This window comes from Megalopta genalis, chromosome 4 (assembly GCF_051020955.1).
Source record: "Megalopta genalis isolate 19385.01 chromosome 4, iyMegGena1_principal, whole genome shotgun sequence".
Lineage (NCBI taxonomy): Eukaryota > Metazoa > Arthropoda > Insecta > Hymenoptera > Halictidae > Megalopta > Megalopta genalis.
Window position 1 is genome coordinate 4,105,105 of NC_135016.1, and position 23,629 is coordinate 4,128,733.

At 50.5% G+C, this 23,629-nt stretch overlaps 1 protein-coding gene across 11 annotated transcripts in view; it reads right to left on the minus strand.

The window, feature by feature from the left end:
- Positions 1 to 23,629, minus strand: part of Camta (Calmodulin-binding transcription activator) — a 78,739-nt gene that overhangs the window by 27,108 nt on the left and 28,002 nt on the right. For 7 of the 11 annotated variants that reach the window (XM_076521107.1, XM_076521102.1, XM_076521100.1 and 4 more), the window contains exon 4: positions 9,831 to 9,922. In XM_076521107.1, the coding sequence (XP_076377222.1) occupies positions 9,831 to 9,922 (92 nt within the window). Of the gene's footprint in view, positions 1 to 9,830; positions 9,923 to 11,791; positions 13,923 to 23,629 lie in introns of those variants that run through there. The other 4 variants (XM_076521108.1, XM_076521111.1, XM_076521110.1 and 1 more) reach the window with 4 other exon arrangements.

A 23,629-nucleotide genomic window follows, 5' to 3' on the forward strand; every position in this document is an offset into this window, starting at 1 on the left:
TCACCGTATTTTGCAACGTACCAGACATGAAATGGGTCAGGCGAGCGGAGGCGCGGAGCTTGAAAGATGGCGTCTGACAGTGCATATCGTTGCGTTGCGTGCAAGGTCGGGTTCCGTGCAACGCCAGTCAGACCCTCGAAAAATTTTTGGCGTGATACAACCCGTAATTGCGTACGTAATATTCAAGTTCGTGTCGCCCGAGCTCGGTCGCCCGCACGTCCTCTCCCGACAGTTTTATTTTTCTCTCTTTTTCTGCTCCGGCGCGGTCTCGGCGCGACCAATTCTGCGGCCGTTAACGAGTCGGGGAAGGTCAGCCATCCTCCCGCAGCGAACACGGGATCTATAGATCCTTCAAGGTACCGCGGAGGAGCCCATAGATTGCTGCATTCGGCTCGACGGATACGTAAACGAGACGCCTTCTGTCTCGTGTGTTGCCGGAAAGGATGTGTTCCCCTTGATTTACGAATGCGAAAGGACCGATAAATCGACCCCTCCTTCCGACATCCCGTACAAGGATGGTGCGTCCTTTCCCCGCTTCCTGTTTACGATACACGCCTCCAGGATCCTGTCGGGAATCACCGACCAGCGAATAATTAACCGCCGGATGCCGTACGTTTTTCGCGGTTTCGACGCCGGCACCCTTACCTCCGCTCGGATCGTTGTTCGGGTGTCCTTTCGGACGCTTTCTTCCTCCTTCGAGCCGATAAAACTTCCGCTCCTAGCTCCCGGAAGTCCGCGAAGTTTGACGAAGTTTCGGAAGCTAGGTCAGAACGAACGCAGACTCGTCCGCGTCCGAACTGTCTGCGCTCCCTTCTTGGCACGTCGATGGTGTAAATAGCAAGACCGAATGCCGCGAGTAATTTAGGCTGATTAATTTATAAGTAAGTTTCATCGGGAAGTTACTTTTCGAACCAGAGATACGATTGCAATCGGTATTACGGTGCGAGTTCTTTGAAATGAACGATTCGTAAACAACGATCTCGGAAGAAATTGGTCCACGATATGAAATTGTTGCCGAACAATTTATCGAAGAACGCTGGCTCATTAATCGGCGGCAAGGAGCAGCAGAAATTACTTTAACCTAGAAGCAACTTTCAAGCTATCGGAACAACAAAGTGCAAAGAAGCTTGTTCGTTGCTGGTCTTAAAGAGCCATTATGCTCGTCACATTCGCGTCTGGACCACGAACTTGTTCATTCTTGCTGGCATGTACGAGGAACTTTTAAGTAGAATCACCGCCGCTTGGTCGGACAGTGGAACAAGCAGATTTTTGATCGTGCACTCTATGAACAGCAGAGTTGGACGAAATTTAATTCGAATAAAAGATGAAGACAACGAAGTACAATTTTATTTACTACCGAATAAATTTGTCCCGATAAAAATTTATTCGAATCGAAAATTTTACTCTAAAGTCCTAAACCTGTTCGTATAAATATATTCTGATAAAATTACGTAAAAGAAAAAGCAGTTAACAATTACTAGAATTTCTTAGACGTAGAATTCACTGGATGTCAACAATTGCTTAGAAAAAGTACTGCAGGAATTCGCGATGCAGGGACGTCGGCAGTTCCCGGCAACATTGTCGAAAGATATTTAAGGGGTCTCCTTACGGTCTCCGGTTGCCAGTAGAATATTCCCGTTAATGGTCAGACAACAAACAAGCCCGAGGAAATGGCGAGCGGAGCCAGTGGAACGTGCAGAAGCAATAAAATCTTTGAATACCCTGCCGAAAATGCAGGAGTGTGATAAACTGCAGCGTTTCAAGTAGTACGAGACAGCGTACGGTCGGACAAGGAGACGGGCGACACAGAAACGTCGATATCGCGACGAACATTCCTGTCAACGGTGTCGAACCACGGTCTCGTGACTGTTCGTACTTCGAGCGGGCCGTTCGTGTTTATCGGACACCTCTCTGCCATTTTTACCGTCATCGGCTTCCCATCGATTCGAACGTTTAATTAACCACCGCCATTAAAACTCGCATTACGGAAAAACTGTCCTGCTGGAAACACGTACACACTGTCCTACATATATGTGTGTACACGCTCTCGAATATCCCGCTATCAAATTGTTCATTTGTCACTGTCATTTCGGCGAGGGTCCTCCCTCAATTTTCGTTCACATTTGAATTGTAAATGGTCAAGCGTCGGATGGAAGCAGAAATACCCTGTTTTAAGTTGAAAGCTGCCGGAAAACAAACATCCTTTCAAGGTTTTCTTCGACCAAATAATTAATCCAGCGACGTCGCGATAAAAACGGAACAACGTTCTAATAGCCGGGTCCAGACGACTTTTAATTACGATTTCCATTTCACGTGTTCACAATTGCGTCAACAGTTACGTCCGATACGTCATTCGACCGTAAATAAAATGATTGATTTGTTAAAAACTGCGAAGCGCCGATCGGAAACGTTCATTCTTGTCAACTTCGCCCTCGATGGTATTCGACGAATTAATCGCGTTGTTACCGTCACGATTGTTATTATTATCATCGGGCAATTATTGTGCGATAAATTGAAATCGAAATGATAATCGCGCGACCTTACGGATCGTCTGATCCGCGGAATAAACAGCGTCGCACGTGGACTCATTTACAATAGCGGACCATTCGGATACGTTTTATTGAAAAGATTCGCGTGCGCGGACGTAAACGTGGGTCTGACAGGATGTTCGCGGGCTCTGTGGCCGGTGTCGGGACCGAAAATTCCGGTGCGGCTCGCAAAGGGATTGTGTCGGACAAACACGAAACGGGTAACAAGCACTTCCTGGTATTGCCTTTTGTGCGATCGGCGAAAAAAAGAGGGCCGGGGATCGTTCGACCGGGAATGCGGCCGGTAACGATGCTCGGAAACCGTGGTGCACGCTGAGAAATTGCATATCGATGCGAGCGTTCCGGTGCACCGGTTCCTCCGTCATCCCAGGAAAATTATCCAGTTTCCTGGACCTTTTGTGGCGCGGCGTGCGCCGGGGCAAATGGATATTATTTCGCCGATGGGAACCGGGGACCTACATTTCGTCCGCGGACTCCTTCGATATTCCAGGAAATTCGTGAAACGATAATGAGAAAGGCTGCTGGATTCCGAGCGGCGTAATCCGTGTCTCCTCGATTTGCGTACAGAGGCATACACACACACACATACAGACACACGTATGCGGAACGGTCCGGCGCTAAGGGTTTGGAAATCAGCGCCGCCGAAAATTAGCGCAGACGGAGGCAGGCAAATATTGACCCCGAGAACAATAATGGGCCCGTATTTACCGAAATCAATTTCGGCGCCGCGTCCGAATACAATTTAGGGAAAAACGCCGCGGCGGCTCGGAAATTGCGTTACCGACGGTGCAAACTAACGTTTAATTGCGCCCGGCCTGTCATTGTGTACACGGGCAAACTGTGCCCATTCAGTGCATTTATACTCGGCCGGCAATCGGAAATCAATAAGCAAACAGAAACATTGTTTTCGGATCGATTTCCGCTTACAGATAGCCGGCCGGGCTACGTATGCTCATCAATTAAACGAAATGTTATCGGAGAAAACTGACGGAGGGGCCCGGCCGGCGTGTCACCGCCGAATGGAAAATCGAAACTGTAATCCGGAATCCCGTAAAAACCGTTTCAACGCCGAAGACAACCGAACGGATTTTATGCGGCAACGGATCTGTCCTCTACGAGCGAGCTACGCTATCGTTCCGTCGATCGTGTACAATGATTCACTGGCAAACGGTGGTACAGGGGAATTCACAATGCGGTCGCAGGAGACGTTATTTTTGAAGACATAAATGCGAACGATTGAGGAAGCGTTGCATCTTCGAGCAGGGGATAAGAAATGATTTTGTACTGGCGATAGAATTTTATGAGCTGTTACCGAGCGATATAACAAAGTAGCGAGACACTCTTTGGTATTTGGGATTTATACACGGACGATCGAAGACTGAATTTTATTGTACATAGGCGTTGCGAAGAGGTTTATCACGGAATAGAATAAATCAGTAGAAACGGTATGTAATGAACAGGCAGAGATGAAAAATATTTTGTAAAAATTCATTTGCGAATAAATTCATGTTGAACGTTGAACGGATGCACTCTCTGTGCATTAAATAGAAACTGTGTGCAAGGGACAGACATAGATGAAGCAGATCGTGAAGAAATTAATTACTGTACAAGTTAGAATTCAAAATAATGAAGCACTTTGCGGGGAATAAGTAGAAACAGTCCGCAATGAACAGACATAGAGGAACAAGATGGTCGATAAATTAATTTCTGTATAAATTAGAATCGAAAACGGTGATGCACTTTGTGTGGCATAAGCAGAACGAGTCTGTAAAGAACAGACATAGAGGAAGAAGAAGATTATGAATAAGTTAATTTCTGTGTATATAATAGAATTGAAAACAGTGATGCACTCTGCGTGGAATAAGTAGAAACAGTCTGCAATGTGCAGACATAGAGGAAGAAGATTGTGAATAAATTCATTTCTGTATAAATTAGAATTGAAAACGGTGATGCACTTTGCGTGGCATAAGTAGAAACAGTCTGCAATGTACAGACATAGAGGAAGAAGATTGTGAATAAATTCATTTCTGTATAAATTAGAATTGAAAACGGTAGAAAGTAGAAACAGTTTTCAATGTACAGACATAGAGGAAGAAGTTTGTGAATAAATCTTTGTACAAATTAGAATTGAAAACAGCGATGGCACTTAACGTGGAGTACGTAGAACCAACTCTGGAACGACTAGACACATACGAGGTTGATTTTCGATAAATAACCCTTGCGAAGTACGTACCGATGCGCTAAAACGCTAAGTAAAAAGCAGCAAATCAGATTAGCCTCCTGAGATTCATAGGATTAAAATTCCTCCGGAAACGAAGCAGAACGTGGACAAAGCGGCAAGAGAACGACAATATAAATTTTCCAATTATAATTTTGAGCCAGTCGCGTCCATTCGCGAACGTAATAGGATTTGAGACGCGCTGTAGAAGGGTTTACGTTCCAGATCCGCTTATTCGCCATTACAGTCGGATACCGGTTAATAAATCAACGTCATTAGCGGCTATTACCGAAGCTAAAAGTGCAAAACAAATGATGTGCTTTCCGTCGGCTATGTGCTAAAACTTATTACTATAATTCCCCTCCCGGAATACATTCGACGTAATGTCTCGTTACAAATGGGATTTCATCAGGCGACGGTAATAAGAGCGAACCGAAGCACGAAGTCTCGGGAGTCCCGCGGAATTATCGGGGCCGATCGGTTGCAGATGGGCGAAAACGAAAGTAGCGAAACACAGCTCGCGATCCGCGGACGGGTTGAAGGGGGATAGGCGGGACAGGGCGGGGCGGGGAGCGAAACGCAGGGGAAGATCGATGGAAACGACCCGAAACAAACAGACGTCCCGTTCTTTTTTCTTGCTCGATAAATCGCCGCGGCCCGTATAATCGGGGCTATTAAAAAAGCAAGTTAATAGGAAAAGTTTCCGCGGAAGAATTCGGCTCCGGGGGAATTGATTCGCTCGACGGCGTACGGAGAGCATCGAGCAAGTTTGCGCTCGTTTGAAGTTTAGACTCGATTACGGCCTGTCTCCGATAACGACTTAGAATTTGGCATCGGGTCAATAAAAATTCCCGGCGAGACCAGGGAAAAACGGAACAATAGACTCTTACGTCGATTTCGTAAACTGGATTTCAATTTCCAACCTACATAGCCCGGCGACCCGGACGGGCCGCGGCGGGCTTGTGTGCAGCCGTGGGCGGGCGCGGGACGAAACGACGACGTCGACGTCGACGGGGACGACGACAACCAGTCTCCTCGAATTATATATTTATTCGAAACAGTGGAACTCTGACCACGCGGGCGGCCGGTCCAAATCCGCTGCGCCAGTGTTTTGCATGTCCCATTTATCTGCTCGGTTATCCGGGCTTGAATGCTATGGGCAACAGTGAAAGATGAAGGCCGGGGGAGTCCTCGCCTGATGACGTGCTCACATATGCTGTCAGAGGCCTCGCGGAAAAATGACGTTTGCAGAAGATCCGGCGGAGACCGGGGAAAAGAAGAACCGAGGGGCTTTGACGAGGGAAAGACGGGCGAGAAAACAAGATCACCGGGCTGGCCCGCCGGAGGATTTCGGCAGGGTGCAACGGAGGGATGGGGATCGCCCTTATGCCACCCTCCCCTCCGGCTCGGTTTTCCACGGAAAAGTTGTCCCGTTAACTTCTTCCCCAAGAACTTCATCCTATGAATAGTTTCGCGAGTATGAATCGCTGATGCGGCCCGCGCTTTCATCAGCCGCACTCTCGCTCTCTCTCTCTCTTTCTCTCTGTCGTTTTCGCTCGCTCTGTCTCACTGCCCCTCTCTCTCTCTCGCTCTTTCTATCTCTTCGAACTAAATGAAAAAAGAAATTGAAGCAATAGCGATAGCAATACACTGCTCGGTTCCGCCTCGAAATTCCCGGAACCGCCCGGCATAACGACGGGATTCATTCATATTTATGATCTCACTAATTTTACATCGGCGCTAGGTCGGGAACACGCCAGACACACCGACGCACGGCCGGATGAAAAGACGACGCCGCGCCGCGGCGCGCTCTCGAGCCCCACGTTGACCTCATTAGCGATGCATATTACGCTACAATAGATAAGCGAGGTGAAGAGGAGCCTTTCCACTTCGCTTCGACTTCGGCCCTCGACGATCAATTAAAAAACAGCGCGGGGGAGTCCTGCGACAACGCGATCACGCGTCCCCTAAGATCGAATTCACCAGCACCGGGAACGAGGCGGCACCCCGCGCGGTGCTCTTCGTTATCGCGCTTTGCTCGGGACGTTTTACGAAGCTGTTTGCTGTTCGCACTGTGCACCGAGTCGACCGAGGACGTGTTATAACGCGTGAACGGTGGATCAAACAATCTGCGAAGATCCTGAAGTATTCGGAACGAAACTGGCAACTAGCAGATCCTCCGAGAACCAAACCGGCTCTGTCCAACTTTGTTCAAAGTCTCGTGCATTGTTTTCGGTTTTCGCTGGGCTCAGGTTAACAATAGATTTTCGCAACAGTAAATGGACTATAAATATTCGTATCTTCTCGTATAATCCAGAATGGCAATATCACGTAGTTAAATATATTTGAAAATGCTGTCTCCATATGTAATTGCTATTTCAAGGAAGGTACGTTTGCCAAATTCTGTATCACATGAGAAGACGCAAACCGTTTCAAAAATCAATTTTCCCCGAGCCCTGGGTTCTCGCGACGGTGTCTGCACAAAGAGATCTCGTTGGAAGAACGTGCTGTCGACGTATACGATACACAATCGCGATTACTATCGAGTAACGTTTGTTTGGGAGACGTGGCAGCAAAGCTGACACGAAGGAACGCACGGATAATGTTAAGAATGAATCAGCCGTTCTGCCCGATGTTCACAAGCCAATTCACCCTTGTTGGAACCATTAAGGCTGGAACGTTCGACAAAAACGGTATGCCCCGTCCGGGGCGCCCTACGAATGGGGTGGAAATCACAATGGGCCCGCGGGGGATGGAGCCGACTGGAGAGGATCTCGAAAGAAGCGGTTTCCTCCGAATCATCGTGCGCGGCTCATCCCGAATTCTCCGGTTATATAGCTCGAGATAGGGGAGACGAAGGGGAGGACGAGAAGTCGCTGAAAGTCGGAGGGTTCGAAAAAAAAATGCGAGGCGGTGCGAGAAGCCGATAAGTAGGGGACTTATCGCGATAATCGCGAGGCATAGGGTCGCAATTGGGTTCGACTCGACGGAACTGAAAACTCAACTCGGCTCGGCTGAGCTCTCTAGCTGGCTCCAGCTATTGATCGGAGGCCGACCGGGGTCAGAGTAGCAGTGGACTACATCGGTACACCTACGAGTGCACGCGGCTCCACGTGTTGGTATGTGCACCCCTGCACACCGACGCGGAGCCTTGCACACGAACGGACAGCATCTATCCTCTCTAACCACCGACGCTACGTACGAGGCACCAGCGGCGTTGCGACGTCGCTATTTACTTTACAGTTGCGCCTACCGGAATGCCGTGCAAATGCACACGCCGTTCCCCTAACTCCGTTACCGAACGGCCTGCCCCGGGAACGTATTAACCGTTCCGATGCAATCCTTTTTCAAACGCCAGACGAGCCTACCGCTCGCCGAAAGTAATTCCCTCCGGATCGACGGGATCGGAAAGCGAGGGCCGTCTGACCACCGGCGGACTGTTTCTACTTGCTCCGTATGAAACGGCATAATTACTATTCTTTTACGGAGCCATTCCGCCGTTCAATGAGTTCGGATCGGCGAGACGGTGCTGGAGTTGTTCGTCCGACTACCGCCGGACCAGTTTCCACTTGCTTCAAACTTGGTCGTTTAAACACGATTCTTTTTCGTCGTTGCTTTTTCAATCATCGAGATTGCCGAGACGTTGCCCGAGTGGTTTGTCCGACTACGGACAGACTGTTTGCACTTGCTTCTTATTAATGATTTGAACAAGAGTCTTTTTAGGGGCACTGTGTCGATGACGAAGTAGTTGTTTGGACTGGTACGATGCTGTTAGAGTGGTTTGTCCGACTACGGACAGCTGTTTGCACTTGCTTCTTATTAATGATTTGAACGAGAGTCTTTTTAGGGGCACTGTGTCGATGAAGTAGTTGTTTGGACTGGTACGATGCTGTTAGAGTGGTTCGTCCAACTACAGACTACTTCCACTTTTGCTTCGTATTAATAACTCAAACGAGATTCTTTTTGGAGACGTTGCCTCAATGAACGAGTTGTCACGATAGAGAAAACTGTAGCTAGAGTAGCGAAGAATGTCTGGCCGAAGACAGACCATTTCTACTGAGAATTTCGATGTAATTATTTTCTGAATAATTTCTTCACACTTCGTATGAATTTTGTCCACACAGATTTCACGATTATTTAGACACGTAAGATGCAGCAACGTCTGACTAAAGGCAAACCGTTACCACTTCCCTTGCGTTACGATCTAAAAGCAATTATCGAAAGAGTGCGCCCGTTTCGAACGAACCGGCGAACCAGAGAAGATCCGGCAGGGATTGTGCGACATGTCTGACTATAGGCCGACCGTTTCTATTTACTAGATCGAAGCCGAAGTACTTTTAAAGAGATTGGGACCTGCGAGAGAGCCTGCCTTCCACGGATTTGTATAATGCATCAAATTCCCGAGATGTGGACTATCTGAAGGAATTTTAAAAGCGCGTCCGACTATAGGCGAACTGTTTCCACTTGCGGCGCATTAAAGATTTAAACGACGACGTAAAGGCCACGCGAATAAACTTGCGAGATGCAGCAGGGCGTGCAGAAGACGCCCGACTACAGACTGACCGTTTCCACTTGCTTCGGAGGAAGCAAGTCGATCCGTAATATATTTTGATCCGCGCAAACGATCGAGAGATTTCAAGCCGACGAAAAATTGGAAAAGTTTGTCCCCCCCCCCTTTAATGGACGCGGTTCGATGGTGCAGGACACTTTAGCGTAATTCGCCACGTGGCGGGCTTTTTCTAACGAGCCCTCGCTCGATAGAGCAGCGGCCGGGCAGATTTGGCACCCTCTAATTTCGCCCTCGAATTTACAATTTAAAAGAGTCGGCCGCCGCGCCGCGGTGCACCGAAATTGCGTGTCGTTCTTTTTTTTTCTGCCGCGCGTCCGGTTGCATCGAATTAAATGAAACACACCGATCGTATCGAAAGCCGGTGACTCGTGTTCGGTGCCGGCCACGTTTTCCCCTCTATTCCATGCACCCACTGTGTTTCGCCTAGATTAGGATCGTGGTTTTTTCATCGTGTGCGTGTGTATGTGTGTGCGTGTGTGTTTGTGCGACTCACCTCGTTGGTGTTCCATCGGTGCCTCTGGGTCGGGAAATGCTCGGCCCGTGGCAAGGTCTCCAAATTTTCCGGAAGTTTTATCGGGTCCCCATCTAAACAGAGCAATAAAGACGCGATGAAAATGCTGCTCTCGAACGTCGGATATTTCGCGGGGAAACAGCTTCCAATATTCAGGGGAACTCGATATTCGCCTGCCACCCCCGATCTCGCCTGCTCCGTCAACCCCGTTCGACCGAACACAACCCCCCCTTCCCCGGCCCCCGTCTCCCGCCAACCCACCTTCCATCGACGGGTTTCGTTTACACCGGCTTTTGTTAACTCTATCATTCGAGTACTCGCTTCGTAATCTGATCATTCCGCGTGTCACGCGAGTTACCGTAAATTCGTGCTCGCGCATTTATTCCGGCGAAAGCTTAGACGTTTGCATAACACATCATTAGACGTGTTTATATGCAACGGATCGAAGCTGTTATCGATCAGGGAACGCAACCGACTCCCCCTTTACGCTCCCCCCTCGCCCTCGGCCGCCCTCACCCTCGCCCGGTTCTTTTATGCGAGAACAAGAAAACGACACCCGACGAAGGTAATGCATTTTTCACGTGGCTAACGTTACGTTTCCAGGAATTCAAATGCGTAATTGATTTGTGAGCGAGAAAGAGAGAGAGAGAGAGAGAGAGAGAGAGAGTGAGAGAGAGAGAGAGAAAGTGTACGCGTGTGTGTATGCACGTGTGTATCAGAGAAAGAGTATGTGTGTTTATGCGTACGTGTGTTTTTATGCGTGTGTATGAGAGAGTGAGAGAGAGAGAAAGAGAAAGAGAGAATAAAAAAGAGAGAAATAGAGCGAAAGGGAGAAAAAGATATAGCCAAGGGAAGGTTTTCCTATTTTTAGAGAGCCGAGAATTATTTTTTATCGAACGAACGGCGCACCAATCGAGTAATTCAATTTTCTGGGTCACGTGGCGGTGCAATTGGTCGGGCGCTATTAACCGGAAACCATCGACGTAGAAAAATGCGACGTCCCCAGCGGGGACGTATGCCCGACGCACAAAAATGGTCACCGTACGCGCGCGTACAAATTATCCGAATAAATTACGCGCGGCCGGTCGACGTATCGAGACATTAAGGAAACGGCCGTCGGGCCCGGCTGAAATATGTCAGTTTACCGCCCCTGGCCGTACGAGAGTGTTATTGATATCACCGGCGGTGCAGCTGCACTTTCTCGGCTCCGCGGTAATTTATTGCCAATACCTTCAGCGTATTATGAATTTTCTGCCAGTGCCCGGCGGCCCTGTCCGATATAAAGATGAGTAATACCTCAATTTCGTTCGATTCGGCTATGAAAAAAAAGCAAGAAAGTCTATAATATATATATAAAATTTTTCTAATGCCTTATTTCGTTTATTTTTTAGTAAAGAAAAAATTGAACATGTCTCATCCGCGATAAATATAAAGTGAATCGCGCCCGAAGAGAAATCAAAGGGAGAGCACATTGGTTACCACGCGGTAACCGACTTCGCTACCCTATATATTAGGTTGTTCAGACAGTTCGTTTCATTGAATTCGTATAAAAGATTTTAAACGATCTTTCCGGACGATCTGATGCGTATAATGTACAATAAATGATCGGCGCGTCGAACAGAAAGAACGTGTCCTGAAAAGAGAAAGCCGGAAACAAAAAACTAGTCAGCCTCGTGCCTCGTCTATATAGTAGTAGAAGAAGAAGAAGTAGAAGTAGTAGAAGAATAGTAGTAGAAGTAGAAGTAGAAGTAGAAGTAGAAGAAGAATGAAGGAAAGCGTAAAGAAGCGAGAGGATGCAAAAAGAAGAAGAAGCGTTTCTCAGTGAAGAGAGGTGGTTGTCAGCCATGGTCGATAATCTCTGCCGATATACGAGCAAAACGTTCTATAAAAGGGCCACGAAAAAAGGGCCGGATTTGGCGACTCTCTACGAGATCAGGACTCACTTGGTGCGAGCGGCGTCGGGTAGGTCGCGTGATAGACGACACGCTGCGGGTTCGAATGATTGTAGCCCGCCATTTCCGTGGCGCTCGTTCGAGCGACCGCTTCCTGGATCTTACCGATCGTGGCCGATCGTCATCGTCCTTGGACGTACGCTAACCGCGATCGCTGCTGCGCTCCCCTCGCTGGCATCCCCGGGCTCCTCGTGCGCTTCGACGAGCGTGCGGCTGATATGGCGACTCGACAGTGGTCGGCGCTCGCGATCCCCGACCGTGACAAGCTGCGACGGCACTCCTTTTGTCAGGAGAGTTTGCTGCCGGGTTCTAGGATGGAAACACGACTCGCTTGACGTTGCCCTCTGCGTGAGGCTCGTGCACGTGGGTGGTGGTTCCCCTTAGAACGGCAAGGCATATCCCCCGCAGGATCGTGTACGCGAGCCAGCTTGTCCTGTCGACAACTGTCTCTCTCCGCGGTCTCCCGATCCTCGCGGTCAATCCGAAAAGACAAGCCCCCCTCCCGCCTCGCCTCGACTCGCCTCGACTCGCCTCGACTCGCCTCGCCGCGAAATACCAAAGACAAACGAGCGAGAAGAAGAACGAAGGAGAAGCCGAGAGTCACAGAGAGTCACGCGCGGCACACGTGGAGGGTCGGGCGCGTGGAAAACGGTCCCGCGAACCCTCGAACCTCGAACCTCGAGCCTCGGAAACCCGCTGCTGTCTCTTCTCCTGCTCGTTTGCTCGTCCTCCTCTCCTCTTCTCTCCTCGGGGCTCTCCTCTCCTAGGACGTACTCGCTCGTACAAGTATAAAAAACTGCAGCCTCGATAATATTTTATACACGCTCTCTCCTCTCTCTCTCTTTCTCTCTCTCTCACTCTCTCTTTCTTTCTCTCTTTCTCTCTTCTAACGGAACAACGCTCCTTCTTCTATTCCGCTCTTTTCTTGGCCGTCTGCCTCGGCTCTCTCTCTTCTCTCCGGTCCGACCTTGTTTCCCTTGCCTCGTTACGATCGCCTTGGCCCTTTTCGCTTTCCCTGGATTTACCGTCTCCTCTCCCTCTGTCGACCTCTTTTTCCTCTCTTCCTATATCTCGCGCAGGCAAACACACACTCTCGATCTATCTCTTTCCCTCGCTCTCTTTCCCTTTCTCTCGCGTTTCTCTCCTCTGGCTTCCTTTTCTTTTCTTCTATTCTCCTCCTCCTTCACCTCCTCCTCCACGGATTTCGTTTTATGGTTGTGCGTTCCGGAGCTCTTTGTTCTTCTTATATCCTAAGTTACAACACCGAACCCGTCCCTGTCGGAGGGACAAAATAATGTAAGGGTCACACAGAGTATAGAGAGAAACTTAAAAACGAGATATTTCGCCCGCGATCGCCCTTCACGACTTCCTCGGCCCTTGCATCCTCTCTTCACGTGCGGTTCCTCGATTGCCCTTCTTGCTGTTACTTCACCCTTCGATCCCTCGTGCCACTCTTTCCTTCCTCCTCGCGAACCAGTGGTAACTCCCGAAAATAGACGGTCCTCTCTCTCTCTTACTCTTACTCTTACTCTTACTCTCTCTCTCTCTCTCTTCTCGCCCCCTCACTGACTGCCCTGTCCCTCTCTCTCTTTCTCTCTCTCTCTCTCTCTTTCTCTCTCGCTCTCTCTCACCTCTCTCCTCCCTCAAGTATCCCTTATCCTCGTGTCCTTCTCCACGCGTATCCGGGCTTCGCAACGACGGCTTTTACAAGGGACTGGAAATAGTTTCTACGTTTTTGTCTCGTATTTCGCGTTCCGTGTTCTTGTATTTTTGTTTTGTTGTTGGATGTTGTTGGTTGCTGTTGTTGTCTTTACAGAGGCCTAAGAGTTTCTTTTCGTTCTTTCTTTGTTGATGTTGTTGTTGTTGGTTGGTTGGTTGGTGAAGAAATATCTTGTCTTTGTAGAGTAGGTACAGAGAGACGTTTCTTTTGAAGGAGACGTTGGTTGTGTATTTGATTTTTGCGTGTTATTTAGTGTTATTTACAAATATGTATGTTTTTGTTTTGTTAATAAAATAGGTTCAAATTAGTCTTTGGCCCCGCGTGTCTGCTCCCGAGCGGCGGGAGCCGCAGAGTGAGCCAACCCGCGACTCTCGACCTCCGTCCATCGCCCCTCTTTTCGTCCTTCCACGACTGTCCCCTACCCCGGCCTCGACGTTCCGCCATTTCACAGCGCCCCTGCCTACCCCTCCCTGGCCCTCCTTGCCCCTCAAAGCCCCACCATCGAGGCCAGTCGGACTATCCAAGCCCCAGCCACAGCCCCAGTCTGCCGAATCCCTTTTCCCGCTTGCCCCTCGCACCCCTGGAACCACCGCACACCGTCCGCTGCACCTTCCTCAACATCTCTCTCCTCTCTCACTCTCGCTCACTCTCTCGCTCCCTTTCTCTCTCTCTCTTTCTCTCTTTCCCTCTCTCCCTCTCCACGGTATCCCCGTCCCCGGCACCCAGGAGTCCCTCTCCACGCTGCTCTCTACCTCTCCACAACCCCCACCAGCTCGCCAACCGAGCCCCTACCATCGCAAACCGCCCCTGGTAGCTTTCTACGTGTTCCAGCTCGGCGATAAGGTGTGCGCGCGTGTACGTGTCGCCCGTTCGCGTCCGTGGGGGTGCACACCGAGCCAATTCCGCGGAGAACCCGCCGATGCTACCTACAACCCCCTGGAAAACTCCGTCGGAGTTGTAAATTAAGGATTACCGAGGATGCAAATTAATGCCTAAGCGTTACGCGTACCTAGGGCAGCGAGGTAGACGGAAAGAGAGACAGAGAGAAAGAGAGATAAAGAGAGAGGAAGAGAGAAGAGAGAGAGAGAGAGAGAGAGCTAGGCAGAGGAGCTAGGCAGAGAGCTAGGCAGAGAGCTAGGCAGAGCAGCTAGGCTGTAACCACCGAAAGCTCGGCCCTCGCTTCCTGCCTAGGATCATCCGCCCCTCGAGCGCGCGCTGGCAACAGAGTGTTGTTGCTCCGGGGGACCCGTCGAGCCACGATAATCGATTGTTATCCGACCTTCTGCGGCATTCAGAGCCATGCGGGATAACTTCTGTACGAGCGTTTAACGAATCGCTTTGGTCCGTGCCCCGGGGTCTCTCTCTCTCTCTCTCTCTCTATCTTTCTCCCTCTTTCTCTTTCTTTCTCTCTTTCTCTCTCCCGGACTCCGGAGAGAGCGCGGTTACGCCGCCTGCGGATTTACGGGAAAAGCTTTCGGTCGGTCGGTCGGCCGGGAAAACGAACGCGCAAGCAGAAGCATCCGGGCCGCGGGAAGAAAAGAGGATGAACTCCGGCCGCGTCGACGGCGGTGGAGGCGGTAGAGGCAGTGGCAGTGGCGGCGGCGGCGGCGATGCCGGCTCCCAGAAGTTCTCTATTTTTTTTAATTAGCGAGGTAGTTTAACTGGGACGAGGTAGAAAGCGGCCGCTTGATTCGGTGATAAATCGGCTTTCCGAGGGGGTTGAGCGAGCAGAGGAGCCGGCGGGGGGATGGAAATCGGGAAAAAAGGGTAGGGAGCACCCGGAGCAGCACGCAGCTACCCGGCGTGCTCCTCTCTGTGTGTTCCTTTTTTCCCGGGGAGTTGCTCCAACACGGCGTCCGAGAAATAGGCTGGATCCGCGTGGGGGTGCAGGACTTTAAAAATGCAAAATTGCAGTGATTCAGCATTTATCGAACACCTGACATCCTTCGCGCGCGCCACCGCCAATGGGGAAAAGTTCCCGCGCGCCATCGATATTTCCGCGTCCCTTCCCCGCCCTCCGGCGGTGTGCGCGCGGAGGGCGACCGGGCCCACGGACCGGTTAACAAATCGAAATTGTTCCCGACACGGGAACCCAACAAAACGTGAAACAGCCTCGACGGTCCCTGGAGGAACGCTGCCGAAGGGAGAAGAGAAGATGGACCGGCGAACAGGAGAAAAATGTTGAACAGATTCTCTGCCGTTCGGGGACACATAGGCGCAGAGAGCCCGGTGCACGGCCCGACCCGGCCCGGCCGGCCACCCTCGATCCCCCTCCGGGCTCCGAACTCCTAAACCATATTCCGCTCACAACCTACGGAGTCGTAGGTTATAACCGGCCGCCTTCGCGCCTGCACACGTATTTTCCACACGTGTGCAATGACAGCCGTACCTTTGCGGAGGGAGACTTGCAAGCTAGGCTATACAGAGGTATAAGCAGGGCATGACACAGCATACATCGGATTCTCGCAGAAGGTTCGCGTCGAATTTTAATGGAGGTGCTGCCATCTCCCAGTGACCCCTGCAAACGGACCTCTATCTAGCTCTGTATAGCTATCGGTGAAAGAGGGAAAAAGTAGGAGAGAGAGAGAGAGAGAGAAGAGAGAGAGAAGAGAGAGAGAAGAGAGAGAGAAGAGGGAGAGAGAGATGTACAGTCGGGAGAAGAAAAAAAGCTCGATGGAAGGAGAACCACCGGATAGAGAAAGAGAGAGAGCCAAAGAGGTAGAGAGAGGTAGAGGTAGAAAGAGCGAGAGAGAAAGAGAGAGAGAGAGGGTTGGGGGTTGAAATCACTCGGGCGTCGGGCCCGGAGACCCCCTATCGCGGATCTGATTAATGGATGGATTCATGGGCGCGTATTTATATGGATTTAAGCGGCGCTTTCACACACCCACACCCTGCGGCCCCGGGACGCACCGTGTACGTGTGAATCCGCGCGCATAACCCGTTAGGTCTGAATTAGGCTTTCGGCAGCGTGTGCGGTCTGTTTACACAGATACGCGCGCGCGCGCGCTCGAGTACACAGACGTCGAGGGCCGGGGGTGGGTCGTAGATTTTCTCGCATAAGCTCGTAATTTATCCAGGAACTCGTAATTGAGCGGATCTCGTAACGAGGAGCTCACTGACGGAATCGAATAAGCCGGGAATCGCCGGACAACTTCTCACCCCCGGCAACCGTCCGCTGTCGATTTATCGACGGCTACTGTTTATTATTTTGGGATCGCGGTAGATCCGCGAGGCTTAACCCGCGCGCCCTCGTCTCCTCCTCGCCGGCCCGCCTCGCCCCGCCGTGCCCGTCTACGGGTAACGATGTCGCCGCTAATGGGATGAAAATGTTCACCCCTTTTCACTGGATTTTTTTCCCCGGAGCCCGAGAACGCGGCGTCCCGCGCCGCGCTTTTTTGCACCGCGGAGCGATGAAAAACGCGTCCCCCGCGTAATTGGAACTCCGACCCCCGGGATCGAGACCCTATTTTTCTGGTAAACGCGCCGCCGGAAGAAATTGAAAGCGCGCGCTGACTGTCTGCCGAGCGGCAGACCAGAAAGCCGCTTCTCTCGTTCCTCGCTCTTTCTGCGCGGTTATGTCTGCCGAGAGCGCGATCCCGTTCGGTGACATTGAATTCTTCGGATGCGCGGCCCCTGCGATGGCTAGACCGACGCGATCTCTCCCGGCTAGACACCCTTTCACGCGACTTTATTCCCCAGATTTTCGAACCTACTTATTCGACGTCGACTGATCTTCTTATTGGATCCGCCGGCCAGCCCGCCGAGTCCCTATCTCCGGGCCAGACGCATTCAAGCGCGCCTCTTCTGGGCTGCGGATTTTTGAACCTACTTCTTTGGGATCGGCGCATCCGACGAATATCATCGGATCATGCGGCGGGAATATAAAACGGAGGAAATGAATGAAATGAATCGCGTTCGTATTTAGAACGCTCTGTTCGATATCGATATATTGGATCGGTATTAGAAACGGAGAACGAGTTGCCGGTAGAGGGTTGAACCAGAAAAATCATACTTTGATCGCAAGACGAGACATTCGCTTGACCATCGGAATAAATCTAATGAAACACCGACTAGAAAAATTAGTAAACTCCGCCGACGAATTAGGGTAGGTCTTCAAGGTCCGAGTCGTTGTTACAGGTACGTATTCCTGAGCCAAAGGGACTCCCTTATCTATCGGTATGAAATCGTTGGCGAATGAACTACAGAGCAACGTGTAAACTCGACTGACGCGAGGCAAGGGGTTGAACAACTTCCGAAATAACGAATTAAAATTACGCGATGAGCTTAAGACAACAGTAATCGCGACATCCGGCCTACCAATTGTCACCATGAACGCATAAAATCCACGCCTCGATCGCGAAACAACGAAAACCGACGGGAAATCAACCGGAAGAACTTGTAAACTCGGCCGAGATCTGGACGAAGGTCTCCAAGGACCAAGAACAATACGTCCAATCGACTCAGGGATGATTGAGGCCTAAGGAGTCCTACCCCTACAGCTCCAGCTGGAGGACTCCTTCCAGCGGGAAGGAGACTAGAAGCAACTAGGACCATTGTCTTAGCCGTCTCGTCTCCGAAACGATTGCCATTGTTTCTCCGGGGGTCTGGACCGCCAACAAATTTTTGGTATCGCGCCCGAGTCCAGCCGCGAGAGTGCAGCGGCTCGATGATTTGCGAGCGAGCGTCGAAATGGAACGGTTACACGCAGCTGAATTCGTTCGCGGGCCGGATTTATCGCTTTTGGCCGGAGAAGAATGCCGGCGTTCCGGGGGACTCGCATTAACGTTTTGATAACGAAACTTCCGTTCCGCGGGTGCCGGCGTCGAATCAACAACTATAAATCCGGCCCGGGCTTGGCTTCGCCTCTTCGAGAGGGGGCCCCTAATTGTTTCGTAACGGGGATTTATGGTTCTATAATTCACGGGATTACAACCGGAATTTCGAATCTTCGGGACAATGGGCGCCCGTAACCGGGAATTAGCGGCCGAGGAATCGTATTTCCGAGATCAGTATGTCACGCGGATTTTGAGACGGACGTTATTTAGGTCAGCACGCGAAGCTGAAAGGGCTAATAACCCAAAGGTCTTCCTCGTGTGTTAAACGCGACATAAATAGACCCGTCGCCTCGCCTCGCCTCGCCCCGCCTCGAACCACCCCTGCTGCCCCCTTAGCGCGCGCCGCCGGTCCCTTTGTTCCAGCACCCTCAAAGAACGCCGAAACGATTCGAATTAACCAGCGCCGCGCTTTTTCCCCGTTTCTTCCCTTCGCTTTCGCCGACTGCGAAAACTCCGCGGAATGAGAGGTCGGCCGAGTCACTTAACTAAATTGAACACACCGTTAATCGGATTTGATTGCTGGCCAGATTCGGATGATCGACTGGTTACACGGTACTCTGTGCAATTGCCCGCGGAAACGGCGAAAAAACCCGTCGGGGAAACAACGCCGGGAGATACCAGCCGCGACCGAACCATGAGAAGAAACAAGGGGCAAGGATTGCACGCTGCTCCGGGAATTCGCTTTCCCTGGCCAAAATTATTTTTCTCGTTGTTTCGAGGCTCAACCTACTGATTGTGTCCACTGTTGTTTTAATGTCACTGGTGGCAACGTGACGACAAACTCACTCTGTAGCAGCGACGGTGTCACGGCGTCGAATCGACTCCGTGCGAACAATGGTATCATTGACGATGCAGAGTCAATTTGCCGCGAAGTTGTCACTATTAATTGATGCGGAGTCAATTTAATCTTAAGTCATCGATATTGATACAGAGTCAATTTGTTCCTTCGAGTCAACGTTATTGATACAGAGTCAATTTGCCGCCCAGTCACTAATACCGTTGCAGCGACACGCAGTCAATTTCACGTACGTCATCACTGGTGTTAGGAGTCTATTTGACGTATGTCATCACTCTGAGGTTAACACTGAAATGACCGAGCCCTAAACGCGACCAATATATACTGTTTTATGACAATGATAAGATTGGATTTCTATTATAATAAATGCTCGAACAAAGAAGTTCGTTTAAAACTTTCTCACAGGAATATTTTTATGTCAGGTATTGTAAGAGGAAAAATTGGAAACCAGTCATTTCGACTCGTTTGATAGTTCTAATGTTAAGATTATGGCATGGTATAGAGAGGTCGTTGAATTAGTCTCGACACATGGGAACAGTTTTTGCCAAATCATCACACTGGAACTACCGAGCCCTAAACGCAACCAATACATACTGTTTTATGACAATGATAAGATTGGATTTCTATTATAATAAATGCTCGAACAAAGAAGTTCGTTTAAAACTTTCTCACAGGAATATTTTTATGTCAGGTATTGTAAGAGGAAAAATTGGAAACCAGTCATTTCGACTCGTTTGGGAGTTCTAATGTTAAGATTATGGCATGGTATAGAGAGGTCGTTGAATGAGTCTCGACACATGGGAACATTTTTTGCTAGATAATCAACAATGTCCGAAAAATTGTGGTTTGTATTGAAATTGCACACGAGTGGTCAGTGACGAGCACGCTCGCCAATCGACCGTTTACCCAGGCGTCGAATTACTGTCAGCAGCTGTTTATTAAAATCACTCTGCCCCTAAAGGTTGCATTTCAAAACGTATTCTTGTTACGGACTGTGTAAGCTTTAATACGGAATAAGACCGAAACCTTTTAATCATTTCGACATAAATCGTTTGTCAAGCTTTAAGTGTCGCGAACCTTGAACCATTTGTACTCATAGAATACTCGTAAGATGCTTACAGCGTAACGAATTAACTGAAATATAAGTGCTCGAACATATGAAGATATCATTTTTAAGTAATCATTTCGAGAACACATGCAAACAATTAGCTCTACTTCCGATTCGATCAATTTGTCTTCCTTACGCTGTATCTCGCGACAAAATCGTCGTATCAACTTAAAACTTCACCTTTCAAAACTTTGCCAGATTCGGAGGAAAAATCTCGAGATATCAAAGTCGAAAAACTGCGTTTTGTCGTCGAATTACCAAGGCCCGAGCAATCGCCGCGATCAAAGCCGCCGTCGAACAAAAACCGCGAGAGTGCCGAGCGAGAAAATAAAGGGCCGAAAAGAAAGGGAAACGGACGGGGTCCGGTGGATTTCGCGATGCAGACGACGGGGCAGGCGCGAGGCGATCAATTACGTAACTCGATAAAACTGGGTCACGTGTCAAAGTGCGGAGCCATCCCCAAGGTGTCCAACTTTTTGGTATAAGCTCGTAAATTACCAGTCAGCTAGCTGCTGCTACCCCCACGGCTTTAAATAGAACGTTGGCAGAGGCTCCTGTCCAACTATCTCCCACCCCCGCGACCCTCTCCCCCGGCCACCCCCGTTGCTTTTCTCTCCCCGCGACCACCCGTCCCCCCCGCGCCGATCTCTCGTGCTTCTTCCTTCCTTCCTTCCTCCTTCGATAGCCTTCCTTTATCCCTGAACCGGGCCTCCTCTTGTTCCTTTATCACGTAGATCGGTCTTCGTTTCGGCGAACACGAGGGCAAAGTTAGCCGGACACGTAAGTCGCCGGTCGTTAGTCGGCCGACGACGATAGCTCGACGAGCCATCCAGAAGGAGAAAACAAGAGGAGCGAGGGAGGAAGGGGACCGAGAATGAGAGTCTTCGAGACGAGGTGGGGAAGAAAAGTAGTCGGGGGTGGGGCTGGGAAAGGAGACAGAGAAGAAAGAAAGAGAGTTCCTCCGTGTACCTATCCGAGAACGTGGCCCGAAAGGGGAGAGAAAGAGAACCGAAGCGGTGTCTGTATAAGTGTTCCGTTCCGAGCTAGACGAAGAGGGACGCTGTAGAAGAGCAGGACGGAGGGAACAAGACGGAGACAGAGAAAGAGAGAGAGAGAGAGAGAGAGAGAGAGGGAGAGTGAGAGAGGAGCGCACGAGCGAGCGAGAGAGAGAGAGAGAGAGAGAGAGAGAGAAAGAGAAAGCGTGACGGCAGGAAAGCTAAGACAATCAATAAGATCGCCCGGTCTGAAGGAGCTCGTGCTCGGATTCGTCGAGTTGCTTCGGTACTTCCTGCCAGGGACCACGAGACCCGCGTTTAACAGCTAAGCCGTAGTGTACAGTCGTTAAACGCAGCGTTCCCGAATTAGGATCCCCTCGAGAAAATGAACGAGCCGGGAATGAAGTCGGACGAACAGCGAAAGGGAAACGTGGGGGTGGATGGGTGGGTGGGTGTTCCCGTCGGATAAGATTTCGCTGGAAAAACCGAGCCGGGCGAGAAGAGGGCCGGGGGGAGGGGACGCGCGCGCGGCAGCGACGGCTAGAAAAGAAAAGGGTGCCTCCTCGAGGGGTCGATACCTACTCTAGTCGCCGGCAATCGGATAGGTCAGGATAGACGGGGATAGACAAGGATAGAGGCGAGGATAGTCGCAGCTAGGTGCAGGCGTATATAGGTGCGGAGAGGCAGCCAACCAGCGACGCCCTCGATCCCGAGGATGCATTCCTGCGCTCGCACGGGATAGTAATTTCTGGGTGCCGACCACTAAATTCCGGCGATCAGTCGGCGCGGTTGTCCCGGCCCGGGAAAATTACGATCTAAGATCTCGCCGGCGATTGCTCGCCGGGCTTGTCCTTCGGGGCGGCGAACGCGAACTCGCGATCGCCCGGCTGATCGATAGCGCCGAGCCGGGCCGAGCCGAGCCGCGCCGCGCCGCGCCGCGCCGCGCCGAGCCGGAAGGAGCACAGGGTTAGGATGGATCCTTGGAAAAATCTCTCGCTCTCTGCCCTGCCCATGCGGAAAGCGGAAAAGTAGCGAGCTAGCGCCGAGCTGACGGAATCGCCGCTCTGGCGGATATCGCCGGAACTAGGAATCATCCCCATCGGGGCTTACCCGCCAGGGTGCACTTCTTTCGGGGCTGTTCTCCGATGGAGAGCCCCGAGCAGCTCCTGGAACGCTCGAACTGGGCCGCGGCACCAGTCGATAAGGAAGACAACCTGTTTAAGGGGTGGTTCCGGTCTAGGTGGCTAAAATGAAGCGTCGCTTTTAGAATTTTTCATGACCGAAGTACTCGAAACGGTAATCCGTGGTTCCCGGCGTCTTTCGAGCGTACGAAAAGTTACGTTGTTTTTTTATTTTGTCTAATTATTAACGCTAATCCTACCGAGCTGCTCGAAACGAACGTTTCCACATTTTGTATTTTGAAATTGCTGAAATTATAAAGAGACTCTTTCACAGAGAATGCTCGATGAACCAGAGAAGCTCGTTGCATTAAAGCGCATAATAATCTGAAAAAAAGAAATAAACGCAATATGGAATCGAATGCACGATAATAATGTGGCCCATAAATTCGAATGTTGCAGCATTCGTGTCACTTTGCGCCGCAATGAAAATGAATGCTATAGTCATTCGCGTCCGCGAACGTGTTAATTGCACGACATTTCCGAGGCTGGGAACCTGGCATTATAAAGTCGAACGTCTGTAACTTCGGAGATTTTAACAATTTTGAAATTTACTGTTAACTACGTATTATTGAAGCATCGCAGAAAGTGAAAGAAAAAAGGAACCGGGAAAGAATACCGATTTTTTTGAAGAGTTCTAGATCGGAACCATTCCTTAACCATGGTCTCCTGTCGGGAAATACGGTTGTTCGTCCCAGGATAACCGTTCGGACGGGGATCGATCGCGGAGGAACCTTGAATCTCTTTCGCGATTCACCGTTCAATGGACTCGGAGCAGCTACGGAGCTTTCAAGGGAACCCCGGCCTGGATATACGGGCCGAAAACTTCAGGAAGTTCGCAACTGCGACGAAAGCTCGATCGCGTGGGAATTCGTGTCAGTATCGACTCGCTCCGCTCCGCTCCGCCCCGCGCGGTGCTCCGTGCGTTCTGCGCCCGTCGTCGGAGAGGGTTCGTCTCGCCGCGGCGCGGATATTTTGCGCGGAAACGAGCGCGACGCGTGCATCGCGTTGAAACGCGTCGAAAACGCATCGGATCGTAAAATTCGAGCGTCGTAGCGCGAGCCGGAGCGAGTCAGACCGACGAAGAACGGGAGAAAGAGAGGGAGAGAGAGAGAAAGAAAAAGAGAGAAAGAGAGGAGGGTGGTTTCAAGATCGAAATGGCCTGTCCTACTTTCAGTAAAAGCATTATACGCGGAC